Genomic DNA, 16,952 nt, shown 5'->3' on the forward strand with positions numbered 1-16,952 from the left:
ACCTGGTAGCCGGCTGCAGTTTGCACCCTAAACCTCGAAGTTAGTGGATGGGACATGACATACAAACTAAAAAATAAAAACTCATCCATGTATTTGTTAACAACTATAACTCCTCCTTGGGGCAACAATAAGTGATGTGCTGATTAAATAACAGATTACAAAAAAAAATTAAAGCTGCAAGCAGTGATGAATGGCCCAAGCAGAGTGGAGACGTTGGCGGAGCCGGCCATTCCAGGTCCAGCGATCATCGGCCGCATCCCAATAGAACCTATGACAAACAGGTCACGGGTTATGAAAGGGGGTATGACCAAGTTAAGGGGGCGGGTCAAGATGACACCAACGAAATAGGAACTCTGTGGCTGGAGCAACAATACCTCTGAAAAGGGTGTACGACAAACGGGCGATGAGTAAATGGGTAGCGTAAATGGGTGGAGCAAACAATTTAGGCAGTCCCTGCTGAGTACAATGACACCTCATACAAGTCTGTAGGACAAAAGGTTCATTAATTATGAAAAGGGGGTATGGTTAATCAAAAGGCGTGGAACAATCAATCACCCGTTAAACAGGGACTCTGCTGAGTACTCTGACACCTCATACAAGTCTCTAAGGGGCGTGGTTAGAGCATAAGTGGAGGGAACATATGAAATATTGTTATGTAGACGCCATATTTTGCCGCCATGCCACACCCACAAAAAGTGATGGTTGGTAACGCTTTCAAAAACTTTGGAACCCAACTGCCTTATGACGGTACTGAGCAAGTTTGAAGTTGATCACAGTAAATCTGTAGGAGTTTTTAAAAAGTATTCGACCTAGAAATGACGAAAAAAAAAACGCTAAAATGCCATATTCGATTAAAGATGGCCGACTTCCTGTTGGGTTTGGGGTATGCTCTTAGAGGCTTTTGGGTGCGTCTCCATATGACACATATGTGAACCAAATTTCATGTCTCTACAGGAAACCTACTGCTCGAGGTAGGTGTAAAACATTACTAACGTTACTTCATGTTATACAGTCTTGTATTTTATGGCAAGAAGCCATATTTTGCCGCCATGCCACGCCCAAATAGTGGGACGGTCGGTAAAGCTTTTAATAACTTTTGATCCTTATTTGATTTGATCTTATGTCCTCACAATTAATTGTTGACAAATACTTTACATTAATAAACACTTACATGTGTTCTTATATATGCTTACAGCTACATTATAGGGTGTGTTATGAAGTGTTTATATAGCACCCAAAATGCTAAATAGAGGGTTACAGTAAAAGGTTGGCCAAGACCAAACATTTCTGGTGTGAATTCTGTGTTTCTTGCTGATCACCTTGACTTCTGTCTCCATGAATACAACTGTAGCAAAAACAGTCAACAGTGAAGGTGAGCTCAATCTAAATTTCCTCTGATGTGTCAGATTTCTCCATTCCTTTTAATCACCCACTCACAGTGAAGAAAAGCCAGATCAAAGATGTTTTGCAGGTCTCGTCACCTCGTCTCCTGAATGGAACATAGTACTGATGAATATAAAAATAAATAATACAAAAAGAGAAAAAAAAAAAAACCAACAACTCCCCCTTCTCACCTCACCTGTTACTGTAAACAGAGAGCGGATAAGGGTTTAGGCTTTGAACTTAGTTTGTGAATGAATCCGTGGGAGGGCAGAGAGCTAAGTTTAGAACTCAGAGAATCAAAACAACTCCTGCCTGCTCTGCATGGCTTTCCCCTAAACGCAGATGGGAAACCAAGACAGAGAAAAGCTCTGAGCATGAATGTAATAACAGAAAGTAGTAGCGCTGAAATGTAAAGGTGGAGTTTCTTGTACGTTCAAAAGTGGTGATTAAATGGGTCAACTCCTGCTACAACGCAACAAGTCCACCCTGTGTCCTCAGATAACCTGAAGTTTGACATATGTCCTTGTCAAACGTTCTCATGTGAGCTGTGGGCGTGTCGCTGTCTGTCTCAGTGACTAGACCTACCGCAACCGTAGCGCTCTCTTTGTGAGTCCGTACACCCACAACCATAATCACACTTTCTGTTGTCACAGTCATCCTCTGGGATCCGATTAAAGCCTTGATGTGTTCTGTTGGCTGGCCTGAATAACGGCCTACAGCGTCCCCCACCCTGAACACGCCCTGTGCTCGCTCTCCTCCCTGAGAGACAGACGCTGACATGCCAGACAGCATGATGGAACTGATGAGCTCGAGCTCCAGAGATGAATGGGTTAAAACCAAAGACACCAACTGTCTGAAAATATGCAGTGATGCAAAATGGAAAGTGCATTTTCTAGCATGACACAAGGTTATTATAGTTAACGAAAACTAACGAAATAACGAAAACTAGAATTGAAAAAACATTTTCGTTAACTGAAATAAAAATAAAAATGAGTTTTTTAAAAAACGATAACTAACTGAACCTGTATTTTGTGGTTACAAAACTAACTAAAATTAGAGCGAAAATATCCCTAGTTTTCATCTTTGTCAACTTTTTTCATACGTAAACCTTTTTGGTTGATATGAAATCTATTTCATCTATCTGGTTTTATGACTAAATAAACTTATTGGGGCTGATTGGGTCACAATTACTGTGACCTTTCTGAATCTCAAAACAAATACCCCAACAAATACCCCATTACAAAAAAAAACTAAACTAAAACTAAGCATTTTCCAAAAAATAAAAACTAATTAAAACTAGCAAACTCACTCTGAAAACAAATTAAAACTAACTGAATTTAAAAACAAAAAATGACAACTAAATTAAAACTAAAACTAATGAAAAATCCAAAACTATTATAACCTTGGCATGAAATTAAAGACATTTCGAGGTTGAATTTGATCAATTTTAGGCTCAGAAATGTACAATGATACAGGATGTACTGAAATTATAAAAAGGTGTAATACTTTGTGGCGCACTGTTTTCAAAGGACAAGAGTTAAAACTGTGAAGTTTTTACTTTTGTAAAAGTAAAAGATTATATAGGAATGATCTCCACCAAGGTGATTTAGGTTCTCGCACAGTGAGTTAGCAGGATATTCAAACTAACTTCGTATAGGGCCAGCCTAATCTTAGAGCAATTATTTGTGTTTTGACAGGCAAAGAACCGGCTGTCGGCCAGGAAATCTGCGGCACCAACAACTCTTTGCTGGTCTCGAACCTAGAACTACCTACGTCAGTGGCTGGGGGCAGAATTATTGTGACCAACAAGACCGCCATTTTTTAAAACACAGCTTCACTATGGACGTAAAATGCTTCAATGCTTTATCAAATTAATTGTAACGCTTTGTATGCTTGAAGTTGGCGCAACTGTTTTTGGGAATACGGAGCTGTGACCAGGCGGCAACCTCCGGGTCTGAGCAGGGAGGCAAACCAGGAAGTGCCTTAAGCTGCATTCTACCAAAAATTCCAGCAGGGGGTGCTAAGTGTGGCTGCAAAAACATTTCTGTCCACCTCAGACATTTTTTTTTAGGACAACACTATGGTCTCAATCACTAGTAAAAAATCTTCAAGACAATTTGATGTTAATAGTTCAAATAATGGCCCCATTTAGAAGAAAATAAAAGATAAAGAATAATTTGATTGACAGGTGGCTAACAAGGTGAGCCATCATCAGGAGAGACGCAGAACAAAGCGTATCCATGGCAACATGTCAATAAAGTTGTATAGATATAAAAAAAAGGACGTCTACTGGTTTGGTCTCTTAACTTTGACCCTTTCACACATTTCCACTTAATGACAGTTTATTTGAACGTTTTGCTCAGTAAAAATTTCTTGTCCAGCGTTTGGTTGGACTAACAGACACTCCAAGGAGTCGCTGCTCAGTTTTCTGAGGTAAGTAACATAAGTTTTGTTTTTTGCTAGCCAAAACTAACATCCCAGTTAATGCTAACATGAATTAGCAGCAACTTCTCTCAGTCAGGTTGAGGTGTAGAGAGGCGTGTAGTCAGTGATCAGATCCCTCTCGCTCCTCCACAGTCCAAATATGGTCTGCTCCCCGTATCGGAATCAAGATGGCAACGCAAGATGGCGACGAGTGTGAACGCTGAACTCGATGCTTCCAACGAGCCACAAACCAATGGGTGACGTCACGGTCACTACGTCCATTATTTATATACAGTCTATGGTAATGACGTGTCTCACTAGCCCAGGGGTCGGCAACCTTTACAAACAAAAGAACTAAACCAAACCAAACCAACCAAAAAACTAGTAATAAATGTCGGTATGGAGCCGCAGACCTTATGGTGAGTCTTATAATGAAGAAGAACACAGACTATTAAGTCTTAATTAGCCTACCAACATTACTTTTAGGTCATGATGAACATTTTTTAAAATGTTTTTGTCAGATTGCAGCGAAGACCCAGGTGCAAACAAGAAGCTGAAGAAAAATCGAAAGCAAGCCCAGCTAGGAAAACTCAATACAAGACTTGAAGTTGGCAAAATTTAGAGGTTAAGGCCCTGGGCCGTAGACCTTCGTAAGCTATGATGCACATTCTAGTTGACTAAAAATTGATAAATGATAAATGAAAATCTTAATGTAAAGAAATAACTGTATATTTGTTTGTCACAGCCACAGGGAGCCACTGCAGATGGCCTGAAGAGCCACATGAGGCTCAGGAGCCGCAGGTTGCCTACCCCTGATCTAGCCTGTGGAAAAGCACACAGGTTCTGAGAAGGTTTGCAAGTTGAACCAACTGGGAACCTGCACCAGCCCAGCACTAGAACTAGGTTTGTGATGGTCGAAAAAAGGTAATAATGGATGTTGGCAAACTTTAGGCCATGGTTCAAAAAACAGGTGACCTGTTATGGGCTTGTTTGCACTGTAAAATCTTTAGCCTGTATCTTTTGTGAATCATACCTTGAGACAGGCAGATAGTGGGAACATGTGATGAACTGTTGCAATCCGTTCTTTGTGAATTTGCCCGCTATCATTTTCTATCTTTAAAAAGGAAAAGAACATCTCACATTACACCTTGATAATTAAGGAAAATATATAACATCAGCCTGCCACACATCCCTAACTCATGGGCTACAGTAAATCAAGTAGCCATTTTCAACCATTTCTTTCTTACAGCAAAATGTCAAATCAGAAAACAACATTTAGGCAAAACAGACAGGGAGTCCTAAAAGTGCCAGAAATAATGGAAAAATTCAACACTTACAGTTTAATGGAAACTAAGCAAACTTGATCTGCTGTTGAGGAATGTTTGAGATGGACAGATGCAAAAGAATAACCAATTAAATGGACCTTAAGTAGATTGAATTTAGTTGAAATGACAGAACAGCCAAATGAAACCACTTTAACAGTAAGATTTCTTACTTTATTAGGCAGTAGAGATGGCACAAAGCATTAACACCAACTTGATTAGGACACATATTTGAGCCTGGTTACAGTCTGCACACCACTGCTGAAGCAGAACATTCCTCAAACAAGCCAGTTAACCACTTATTAACTGCCTTTTAGTGGCTGTATGTATATTAGCATAACCAACATGCCAGGGGCTGTCCTACACAGTAACAATGAGTCAATTAGTGTCTTCGAGATTAGAGGATTCTTGTCCAATCTGGTGAAGCAGAAGCTGAAAGTGACACTGAAAAAAGTGATGAGTAAATAGGTGATAAGTGAATAGATACGGTTAAAGTTCATTAGCTGATTGCACATTTATGATAAGAGACCAAAAGTGCAGTACAGTTGAAGACTAAAGAGTGTATTTAGTTTATCTCTTCACAGGCTGGATGCAGGAGGGCTGGAAGCAGGTGAGCTGGAGCTGCATGCTGCTTTTAAACTTATTCAGCAGCTCTTCCAATAACCTGTTGAAAGAAAGGTTTATATATATAAAGCATGAAGGAAATATTGAAATAAAAACAATACATTTTATTAGTAAACAGCATCAGACTCACTTCTTATCGGCCCCACTGTGCAGCTGAGGAAGGGCGTCTAAAGCCATTTTGAAGCTGGAACTAGAAACAAGATGCCCAGTTAAATAAAGACATTTATTAACAATGGTAACAACAAAATACAGTTCAGGAGAAGCCTATGCATGCGCCCTGACATCCCTACATGAACACACACATGCACACACGGCCACCACAGTGCGTGCACACAGCAGAACCAGATTACTTTCACTTCCTTTCCATAACCCACCAAGTAACATAAATAGGGATTGTAGTGAGGGATGTGCGACTGCGAAGATTTATGTTTGTGACATTCGCTACCATAAATCACTAGGCACATATGTGAGTTCCCGTCTGTGCCGCTATGTGAATGTGCGTGTGTGTTTGTGTGCTTCACTTACTTGCTTTCAGAGTTTAGGTATGCGGCTATGGCGTCTCTCAGAGCACAGAGTTCAAGTCGAGCCTGGGGATGGTGCAGGGTGAGGGGGGGTTGCAACAACAACAAAAAAAGATGGAATCAAATTAACATCTTTAACTGTCAGCAGTTGGTAGCTTGAACCGAAAAATGGCACTATCTGAGACGACAGGTAAATCCCCCGACAAGTTTGAGGGTCGGCTTATGAGTCAGGGTCTTACTATGAGTGATAAACTGCTCTTTTACTACTGTGTGAATGTGTGCCAGTGTGTACCTGCAGGGCTCCATTTTTGCTGAAGGAGGACACACATTGCATGAGACGACACATTTCGTCTGCGACTGACACAACAATTTTCGACAAAACCCGAGGTACGAGGTCCTTAGACACTGTGAAGACCTGAGATGGGGAGGGGACAACAGTTGTTAAATGCAGAGTTTGATAAAAGATAGAAAAGTTCATGATGTGTGAGATGTGTGCAGGCTGGTTCTACCTCAGCATGAACTGTGATGATGTTGACCAGAGCTTCCTTCAGGTAGTTCCTTACACCTGGGGGAGAAAAAGACATGAAGATAAATCCAGGCAGACAAGAGGATGAGATGCTAACAAATAATATTTCAGAGTTTCTATCACCATGCAGATACACCTTAGGCTTGAACAAACCTCCTTGTCAGAAAATCCTGCTCTGGCCACTCGAAGGGCTAGTCATTGGTATACTTTCATTTATAAGGCAATATTGGGACTGCTGCCTTCGTACATTTGCACCTTAATTACTGTGAGAAATGCTGGATCTTATTCTCTTCGTTCACAAGATCAATTGTTGCTTTCTGTCCCGTCTGCTCGTACGGAGTTGGGTAAAAGGGCATTTGTTTACTCTGCACCTTATTCATGGAATATGCGCCAGAAAGAATGGAAATTAACTGACTTTGTTTCTTTGAGCACTTTTAAATCCAAACTAAGAGTTATTGAGGCCAATTCCACAACATGCACTTGTTTCTCATGACGTGTTTAAGGTCTGTGTCTTATGTAAATATGTAAGTGTATTTGGTGTTTGCTGCCTCTTGGCCAGGGCTCCCCTGAAAAAGAGGTTCTTAATCTCAATGGGATATTCCCTGGTTAGATAAAGGTTAAATAAAATAAAAAATAAATAAAAAATGTGAAAGAAGAAAATGTGTCTGGAGTTACAGGCTGCTGTGACAGGTGCCTACAGGACACATTGGGTGTTCCCAATCTGGGGACTGAATGTAATGTGAAAGAGGACAGTAGCATCATTAGCTTCCTATGTGTGCTGCAGTTTAATTATGTGTTACTTGGCAGAAATCCCATTTCAGTATATTTTCATCAAAAAGACATCTACTCTTGGTTCTGTTTTCAGGCTTTAGAAAATCTAGGATCTTTGACAAGAGACTTTGGCCAATCACAGGTAATTTCATAGAGAGAGAGGAACTTCCTACTTCCTACTTCAGGTGGTGAAAGGCTGATTTAATGGTAGAAAATTCTGCAGAAAAAGTTGCTATTCAAGAAAATGCAAAGCAACCAAAAACAAGGAAAAAGGAAGGCAGTAATTTCAAAAAGAGAGTCTGACAATGACGACATAAAAATCGAGAGCTAAAAGTTAAAGCCTTCCGCTAACCATAGCCAAAGTATGTCCTCTCAAATGGCTTTAAAGGTCTAAAAGTTTGCAAAGAAAACAGATGAAGGGCTGGATTTTTTGTGTGCCTTTTCCAGATTACTCCATACTACAGTTTAAATGGCTTCTTATGCATGTGACCTTTTGTTACTTTTGGTGAATGATTTTTAAAAATATATTTTTATACCTCTAAAAGACTGGTAGCAGGGGAAGTATATTTTTTGTATGATACTTTGAATTGGCAATACTATAGAAAATGTGCACATAGAACATTTCTATAGACATGTTAAAATCACTGGATACAATGAAAGCTCACAATCGTTGATCCAGGGAGAAGAAAAGTAGTCCACACTGAATTTAAATAATACAGAGGATTTATACTGTAGGTCTTATACTGTTATTTATACGGTTATATTTAACCAGACAGCAATCTAGTATGTAGGTTGTAGGTTATTTTTGAATGTGTCTGTTCAGTGAACTCTTCCTAGTTTTAGTGATCAACAGTTCATAGGAAATCATTGTCATTTGTGCTGGAATTTTGACTAAGCGAGAGGACTTAATTATTCATTGGTCTTTAATGCTTCATGAATCATGTTTGACTCTAAAAAGAGTAATAACAGGCTAAAGATAAAGATCAAAGATAAAGATTGTGAAAAAAGATAAAGCTGTAAGTGTTTATTCTTTACACTGTTCTTTGAGGAGCAAAGGAGACAGATAAGGTGACAGTTAATGTGTAAGTTTAAAATGTAACATTTAACAGTGAAGCAGCCAGAGGCAAGAACAGACTGAAAGTACTGAAACTAGATTTTTAATGCTTTGCAGCACCCACACAGCAACATGAGTCCCACACAAAAAGTGCAACAAGTGAAAGTATCATATCCTAGAACTGTGGTTTAGTGTCCAAAATGTTCCGCTTTCACATGCGGCCCAAACACACCAGCTCACAGCAGCAGGAACAAGCCAGAGCAAGGCCCAACTTTCGATCAATGCTGCCTTTATAAACTGTAATGAGCTGCTGCCCATCGGATTCACGCAGAGCTCTCACACACACTCTGACATGTTGCCTCACATCCTGTGCTAAGGTAAACCACATATACGCATTTAAGTTTCACCTGGGTTTGGTGCATCTGGTGAGAAGAAAGTCAAACCTAAGTCTAACCTCGTACACACGCACGCGCACACGCACACGCACACACACACACACACACACACGTACGCGCGCACGCACACACACACACACACACACACACACACACACATGTACGCACACACACATACGCACACACACACACATACGTACGCACACACACACACGTACGCACACACACACACACACACACACACGTACGAACACACACACACGTACGCACACACACACACGTACGCACGCACACACACACGTACGCACACACACACACACACACACACGTACGCACACACACACGTACGCACACACACACACATACACACACACACACACACACACACACACAAAACTCAAAGGCCATGAGACTTTTAGGGGGACCAATGGAGAGATCTCAGGGGTGTTTACAGTAAGCCATGAAAGAGCCGTACTTTACACATGACACATAAAAACCACAACACACACAGATCGAACAAGAGCTTTTGAGTTCTCATCTCACAGGACTGTTGGGGGTTCTGATATTACCGTGGTCAGTTAGTGGTTGCCACTGGTGCTTTCCCCCGTCATCTCTGACCTACATTCCAGGTTTTATCAACGTTAAAGACAAGGAGAGCTGAGACACTGAGCGAGCTTCCAGTGAGGCTGTGCAGTATAGTACCTGTAGGTGTTTGACAGTCCCTCCAGTCAAAGTATCCAGCATAGATACCGGGCTCCAGAGAGCCTGCGATCGGGTCAGCTCGTCTCTCGATGTAGGCCTCAAACAGTTTTCTATCCAGCTCGCGCACAGAGTCCACACTCACCTGGCAGGTCAAGAACATTTAATGTTACCACACAAACAAATTGAGAAATACATTATGAGTATATTGTATATGATTGTCGGTCGGTCGGTTAGCCCCAAAAATTCCTCCACTCTCGCAGGCACAGTTTTCACCCTAGGAGGCCTAAATGTGGTATGGAGGTCAAGGGATATTGTGTGTGTGGTAGCCCTTTATAGGGCACTCAAATTCCAAATTTCAAACCTAGGGTGTTATTTGAGGATATTTCAAGAGTTTATTTTTTTATTTTTTTACTTTTTTGACATTTCAAAATTTCAAATTTTTACATTATAGGTCAATAAAGTTATTATTATTATTATTATTATCATACTGATGGTGCCACTGTCTGTGACGTAGCGTGATCTTTCCTGATTGGCTGGGAGAAATCCATGTGGTTCTGCGACCTCACGTAGAGGCATGGGGACCCCATGTTTGATGTCCGCTGAAGTAAAACAGTCAATGTATTACCTGCAGTAGATGATGGTCTGTGCGTTCCCAGTTTAGAGAACCAGACACGCTCCAGACAGGAAACAAATTAATGTACTGCTGCAGACAGTACGTATTTTAAAATGTTGTAGCCATTTATGTGTACGCTATATATAGAATATGTTCACCAATTTTTGTAGAACTGTAGAACTTCCATGTTCTTATGCATAAGCATTCTTATATGTTTCGCACACTGGCACAGATCAGATTTTTTGGTTGAGTTTTACGCTTGAGAAAAAGTAGTGCCAAATAAACCTTTTTGTGGAAGTCTTCATCTGCAGCAGTACATTCATTCAGTTCCTGTCAGGAGTGTGTCTGGTTCTCCAAACTGGGAACGCACAGACCATCATCTGCTGCAGGTGACACATACAGTCCCTGACAAAAGTCTTGTCACTTGGGTACAAGTTGACCTTAAGTGCACCTCAAATATATTTCTAATCATTTTTTTTTTTTACAAGAAATGGCTAATTTTAATCCCAACATCTTTTGAAATAATATTTTGGTGCCAAACGAAACTGCTGAAAAGCATTCTGACATTCACAGCTTGGTAAAGCCCACTGCGGCAGTTTTTGCAAAGACAAAAGTCTTGTCACCTTGTCATATGATGCACCCAAACCTAGATTACAACCTCAACTGTGATCAATAATTAATCAGTCAAATAGTGGGTGTGTATAAAAGGAACCCCCGCACACCAGACCTTCACATCAACTGCAACTTGACCTCTGATAACATGCCTAAGATTCACCCTGCGACCAAAGCGTTGATTATTAAGAGGCTGAAGACCAAATCCACTGCTGAGGTGGCTGACACCTTCAATGTGTCTTAGTGTCAAGTGCAAAGAATAAGAAAAAGATTTGAAGAGACTGGAGATGTTTTTGACAAGCCCAGGTCCGGCAGACCCCGCAAGACAACTGCTCGAAAATCCAAGGCCAGCCCCTTTCCCACTGCAGCAGAGCTCCACCAGGCCTGGTCACCTCAAGTCCCTGTGTCAACCAGAACAGTTTCTAGAATTCTGTCTTGAAATGGCCTCCATGGTCGAATCAGTGCCCAGAAACCAACACTAAACAAAAGCCAATTAAAAAAACGTGTGGCATTTGCCAAGGCCCACAGCCTGCTAAAAGGATGGACACTGGAAAAGTGGAAGAAGGTAGATTTCTCAGATGAATCTTCGGTTGAATTACATCATAGCTGCTGCAAATATTGCAGGAGACCTACTGGAGCCCGCATGGATCCGAGATTCACCCAGAAAACAGTTAAGTTTGGTGGCGGAAAAATCATGGTCTGGGGTTACATCCAGTATGGGGGTGTAGGAGAGATTTGAATATCAATAGCCTAAAATATCAAGAAGTATTTGCTACCTCTTACATTCCCTACCATAAAAGGGGTCAAATTTTGCAGCAGGATGGTGCTCCATCGCATACTTCCATCTCTACATCAAAGTTCCTCAAGGCAAAGAAGATCAAGGTGCTCCAGGACTAGCCAGACATGAACATCATTGAGCATGTCTGGGGTAGAATGAAAGAGGAAGATTAGAAGACAAAACCCAAGAATCTTGATGAACTCTGGGAGGCATGGAAGACTGCTTTCTTTTCAATTCCTGATAACTTCATCAATAAATTGTATGAATCATTGTCGAACCGCATGGATGCAGTCCTTCAAGTTAATGGAAGTCATACAAGATATTAAATATGGATCTCACAGCACCACTACTTAATTCACTGATGTTATGCAACATATTTTTGTATTTGAAGTAAATTATTTGTTCAATTTTGACATTACTTTCTGTAGGCGACAAAACTTTTGTCTTGCCAAAATCTGACCTTTCTGTGTTCATTAAATGATCAATCTTTCTTCAGTGTAGCAAATTTATTTTAGTATATTAAACATAATTTGGGAGGGTTTTAGCTTTCATATGAGCCATTTCTAAAACCAATGGATTAATTAAAAGTCAGGTTATAAGCTGTTGTTTCTAAAAAAATGGATAAGCGACAAGACTTTTGTCAGGGACTGTAGACTCCTCATAACACCCTCAGAACTATCCCTTTGATGCATGCATACATGGTTGCAGCTATTGCACATTTGTGCTCGTTTCCAAGCAGACTGTAAAACTGTGGAAACAAAAAAGTGTTCATCAATTGACACATAATACATAATCTATCCATATCCATCTCAATCTGGTAATCATCCTTCGATAGTTGTATGTGTTTATTTGTATTGTGAAACTCCTGACAACCAGAATCTAAATTTTTGTATGTGTCAACATACAACACATCTGTATGTAAGGCTGGGTGATGAGATTGACGAGATTGAGCCAGAGTTCAGACCACCAACCTGTCTTTAGTGGAGGATTATTGAACAACCTGCTCTACCTGCTGATTCACAGCCACATGTTAGAAAATTATGAAAAACAACAACATGACATCTTAAGTGTGCTTGGGTTTCTTGAAAGGCGCTATTCTATTTCAGTTATTATTATGATGGCGATGATAAATAAATAATAATAAGTAAATCTTCTGCTTTTTTTTGATAAACAACTTATAGTTTAGTAGTTAAAATGAATAGTTTAGCTTGGCATCGTCAAACTAAAGGGCAAACATGTATTAGTCTGGAAACTCTTCATTTTTTATTTCCAAAAATTAAAGCATTGTAGAGAAAAATGCCTGACAACCAGTCAGAGCAAAGAAGCATGTGACCCAGCGCCGAGTAACACATACAAGTTTGTTGTTTTCTATGAGGAAAACATCGGAAGTAAGTACACTACAATGTCTTTCTGAAAACATTTGAGGTGTGAAATAGGTGATGCAGTAACAGAATCTTGATTCATGTTTGATCAGCGGTGCCCATCTTGACAGTTTAATCTAAGTTTTCTGAGTTGTATTGATTGTCATTTTATTAATTCTGCTTTATACGAGATGAACTGTTGTGTGGCCGGCTGTAAATCAGTCTAAATGGTAGAGTGACCAGACTCGTAGGCCAAAGCAAATAAAAAGGATGAGCTCGTCTGCTTTCCAGGCTTTAAATAGTTAACCAACAACAATTTTGATTATAAGTTTTTGATGGACTAATGAACAAAGCATTCCAGCACAATCAACATGAAGAATGTTGGCAAAATCTTACACAAAAATAATCATAATGTTCAGTAAAAGGAATCAATCCCACTCTCATGAACTAATCAGTAAGTCAAAAACTTTGAAGACCATGTTTATTTTGTTTTTGTTTGCAGGTAGAGATTAACATCTCTACCTGCTATGGATTATTTATTTGGACAACATAATTATGTCATATCACAATCACTATTGGAGGGACTTTGAAGGGCATATCCTGTTTGTAACGTTAAACCGCTTTAGTGTTTCAGAGGAAAAGTGTGGGGAAATTGCTGTGAAAATGATAGAGCTGTGCCACGCAGCCGGGCAGCTGTGTGGAAAACGCGTGATAGGGGAATTCTTATTTTTCCTAGCCCTGTTTATAACTAATATTAGAAAATTCAGATCTAGACAAACTGTCACCCTGAGTCTTCTCTCTAAATTCTAATAAAAACAAGATAAGTAAAGGTCTAAGTCAATCCTTCTAAGAAAAAGATGTTCACCATTTTTTACTGGAAATCAAACAGACTATTCTTTGCTTTGTGAATCAGCCATTAGTCATTGTGTGTGTGTGTGTGTGTGTGTGTACGTGAGAGAGAGAGAGAAAGGGAGAAAGTGTAAGCTTCCAAGACAATGACCTTTACTTTTTTTTTTTTTAAAGAAGACTCATATCTACAGATTAGTTGTTAATGACAACACATTTCTCATCAGCAGTATGAGACAGACTTTGGTAAGAAATGGTTAAACTGACCCGTGTGATCTTCTCTGTCCCTGTGAGGCCGTTTTTCTCAAAGTGATTGGCCAAGTTCAGGAAGGTACGTCTCTCCAGGTACTGGCAGTTACTGAGGATGATCAGTAGACGCTGCTCCTACACACAGAAAAAAAACACACATTTATTTTTCTGATAGACATAATGCATTCCTTAGCCCCTGACTTGAACCATCACATCTACATGCCTTACTCCACACCTTATCCTAACTTTAACAAAGCCTTGAACAGACCTTTAAACAGTAAAGATCGAACTAAACATCTCAATTTTCCTAAACTATCCACGCCTTTTCAAGTATGTGCTAACTTAATAACTAACTTAAGGTCACTAAAATTTCTGCACTTTCTTGAGTGTCATTAGCTAACTATAATGTCCTCACTTTCTAAGAAAAGTCCTCATTTTTCTAAGTGTCCTAAACTAACTAAAATATTTCCACTTCTTAACCCACGCAAAGAATATTCCACTCTTCCCAAAATGTCCCAATCTCCTAAAATCTTCTGCCTGTCCATCGCACCCTCACTTTCCAGACTTGTCCTCATTTTCATAACAGACCTTTCCAAAAATGTCTTCCCTTTGCAGACATGTCCTCACTTTTCAAAATGTCCTGACTCTGGGTCTTAAACTCTAATTGGTGCTCACAATCAAATCAGTACAAAAGAATCATGAATCATCACAAATGATGTTGTCATTGGAAGCAAATTGTTTTCTACACTCGATACAAACAAGACTGCAGACCTACAGACAATGTAGGAGACATAAGTGGGAAGATGTAACCATATTCTATCTAGTAATGACAGCCAGGTACCATTCTCGTTTCTATGTGTGCCAAACACTAGATTTAATATGAGCGACTCCAGTCTTAACTCTGGTCAGCTGCACTCCATCGAGTCTGGCTGCTTAACCCCCTGCAACGCATATTTTGGCTGGGGAAACCCCGTCCGCACCTTGCTCCATTTCCCTTTACCAGAAGCTCTCTACGCCCTGCTCTTCCTCCTCCTCGTCCTCCTCCCCTGCGCTTAACCCCCTTCACTCACGTCTCAATCATGTTACAGGAAACGAGGACGTATCTGCTTCTTGTCCACAACCAGGAAACAGCCTGATAACATTTTGTGGTTTGAATGAGTAACACACGTGTTTGTCTTGTTGTGTAAAGAAGCGAGAGCCCACGCTTGGTGACGCTGCCAGATGTGGGACTTCAGGTATATTAACCCCCAACAGTTTAAAGGAAATAATAAGAGAAAAACATCACACTTACAGATGTTGGACGGAAGCCCTCGTGAACTCCAGTAAAGCGATCTGGAGAGGACAGGTCCACCGAAATGTTGCTGCACACACAGGAGAGATTTAACATGTTTTCAGAGTCAAGAACACTTTAGTCAAAGATGTGAAAAAAAATCATTCAAATACTTACTGAGATGTATCAATTTCTGCATCAGTTTTAGTGCTCAGCTGCTCCAAGCTGTTAACGAAAACCTGAATTGGACACATGAATACACTCATCAGGCATGGTATGAAAAACACACTTAGATCCTTCTCTACATTATAAACTCATTGCCGTAGATCTTAGGTCGTAGATAAACTAATACAAAAAGTTTATCTCTGGCCTGAGGCACACAAACACAAAGAGGGTGCTTCAATGGACAGTACATAAACAATAAGGTGCTTCAGTTTCGCAAGTTATCATTCAGATGGCACATACAGGTACATTTAAAAAAATGTGAATATTGTGAAAAAGTTTTTCAATATTTTTTGTCAGTTATTTCAGAAAGTGAAAGTCGTATATTATATAGATTCATTACACATAGAGTGAAATATTTCAAGCCTGCATATCTTGTAATTTTGATGATTATGTCTTACAGATAATGAAAACACAAAACTCAGTGTCTCAGAAAATTTGAATATTACATAAAATCAATAAAGAAAAAGGATAGTTTAAATACAAATGACATGCTTCTGAAAAGTATGTTTATTTCTATACACTCAATACTTGGTTGGGCTCCTTTTGAATCATGAATTACTGCATTAATACTTGGTGGCATGGAGGAGATCAGCCTACAGCACCATGTTGCTTTTATAGCAGCCTTCAGCTCATCTGGTGTCTCTCACCTTCCTCTTGACAACAGCCCATAGACTCCTATGGGGTTAAGGTTAGGTTTGCTGGCCAGTCCAGCCCAGTAACACCATGGTCATTGAAGCAGCTTTTGGTACCTTTGCCAGTGTGGGCAGGTGCCAAGTCCTGCTGGAAAATGAAAGCAGCATCTCCAAAGAGCTTGTGGAAGCATGAAGACTCTAAAATGTCCTGCTAGATGGCTGCTATGTTGACTGTGGACTTCAGAAAACACAGTGGACCAACAGCAGCAGAGGACATGGCCCCAAACCACCACTGACCCAGGACTCACATATTGAACTTCTTCACAATATTCTAATTTTCTGATACACTGACTTTTGGGTTTTCATTATCTCTAAGCCAGAATCATCAAAATAAAGTAAAAAAACAGGCTTAAAATATTTCACTCTATGTGTAATAAATCTATATAATGTATGAGTTTCACCTTATGAAATGACTGACAAAAAATATTGAACTTTTTCATGATATTCAAATTTATTTTGAGATGTACCTGTAATCACTGTAAAAAAGTTTTGGAAGTTCAATGCATGTCACACTATGTGAAGATGGTGCAAATGGTAACAATGTGTGTCAGACTGAAAGATATCAGTATATGTTTGTGATGTAA

General features: G+C 39.9%; 1 protein-coding gene across 1 annotated transcript in view; it reads right to left on the reverse strand.

Moving 5' to 3' along the window:
* Positions 1-5,277: 5,277 nt before the first annotated feature.
* Positions 5,278-16,952, reverse strand: part of exoc2 (exocyst complex component 2) — a 54,450-nt gene continuing 42,775 nt past the window's right edge. Inside the window, exons 20-28 of the mRNA XM_059341374.1 lie at positions 15,629-15,690; positions 15,473-15,542; positions 14,200-14,316; positions 9,723-9,864; positions 6,784-6,839; positions 6,567-6,689; positions 6,279-6,340; positions 5,884-5,943; positions 5,278-5,793 (exon numbers count right to left, since the gene is read on the reverse strand). Of these exons, the coding sequence (XP_059197357.1) occupies positions 5,700-5,793; positions 5,884-5,943; positions 6,279-6,340; positions 6,567-6,689; positions 6,784-6,839; positions 9,723-9,864; positions 14,200-14,316; positions 15,473-15,542; positions 15,629-15,690 (786 nt within the window). The 3' untranslated portion in view covers positions 5,278-5,699. The remainder of the gene's footprint in view (positions 5,794-5,883; positions 5,944-6,278; positions 6,341-6,566; positions 6,690-6,783; positions 6,840-9,722; positions 9,865-14,199; positions 14,317-15,472; positions 15,543-15,628; positions 15,691-16,952) is intronic.

The sequence above is a fragment of the Centropristis striata genome, chromosome 9, assembly GCF_030273125.1.
Source record: "Centropristis striata isolate RG_2023a ecotype Rhode Island chromosome 9, C.striata_1.0, whole genome shotgun sequence".
Classification (NCBI taxonomy): Eukaryota; Metazoa; Chordata; class Actinopteri; order Perciformes; family Serranidae; genus Centropristis; species Centropristis striata.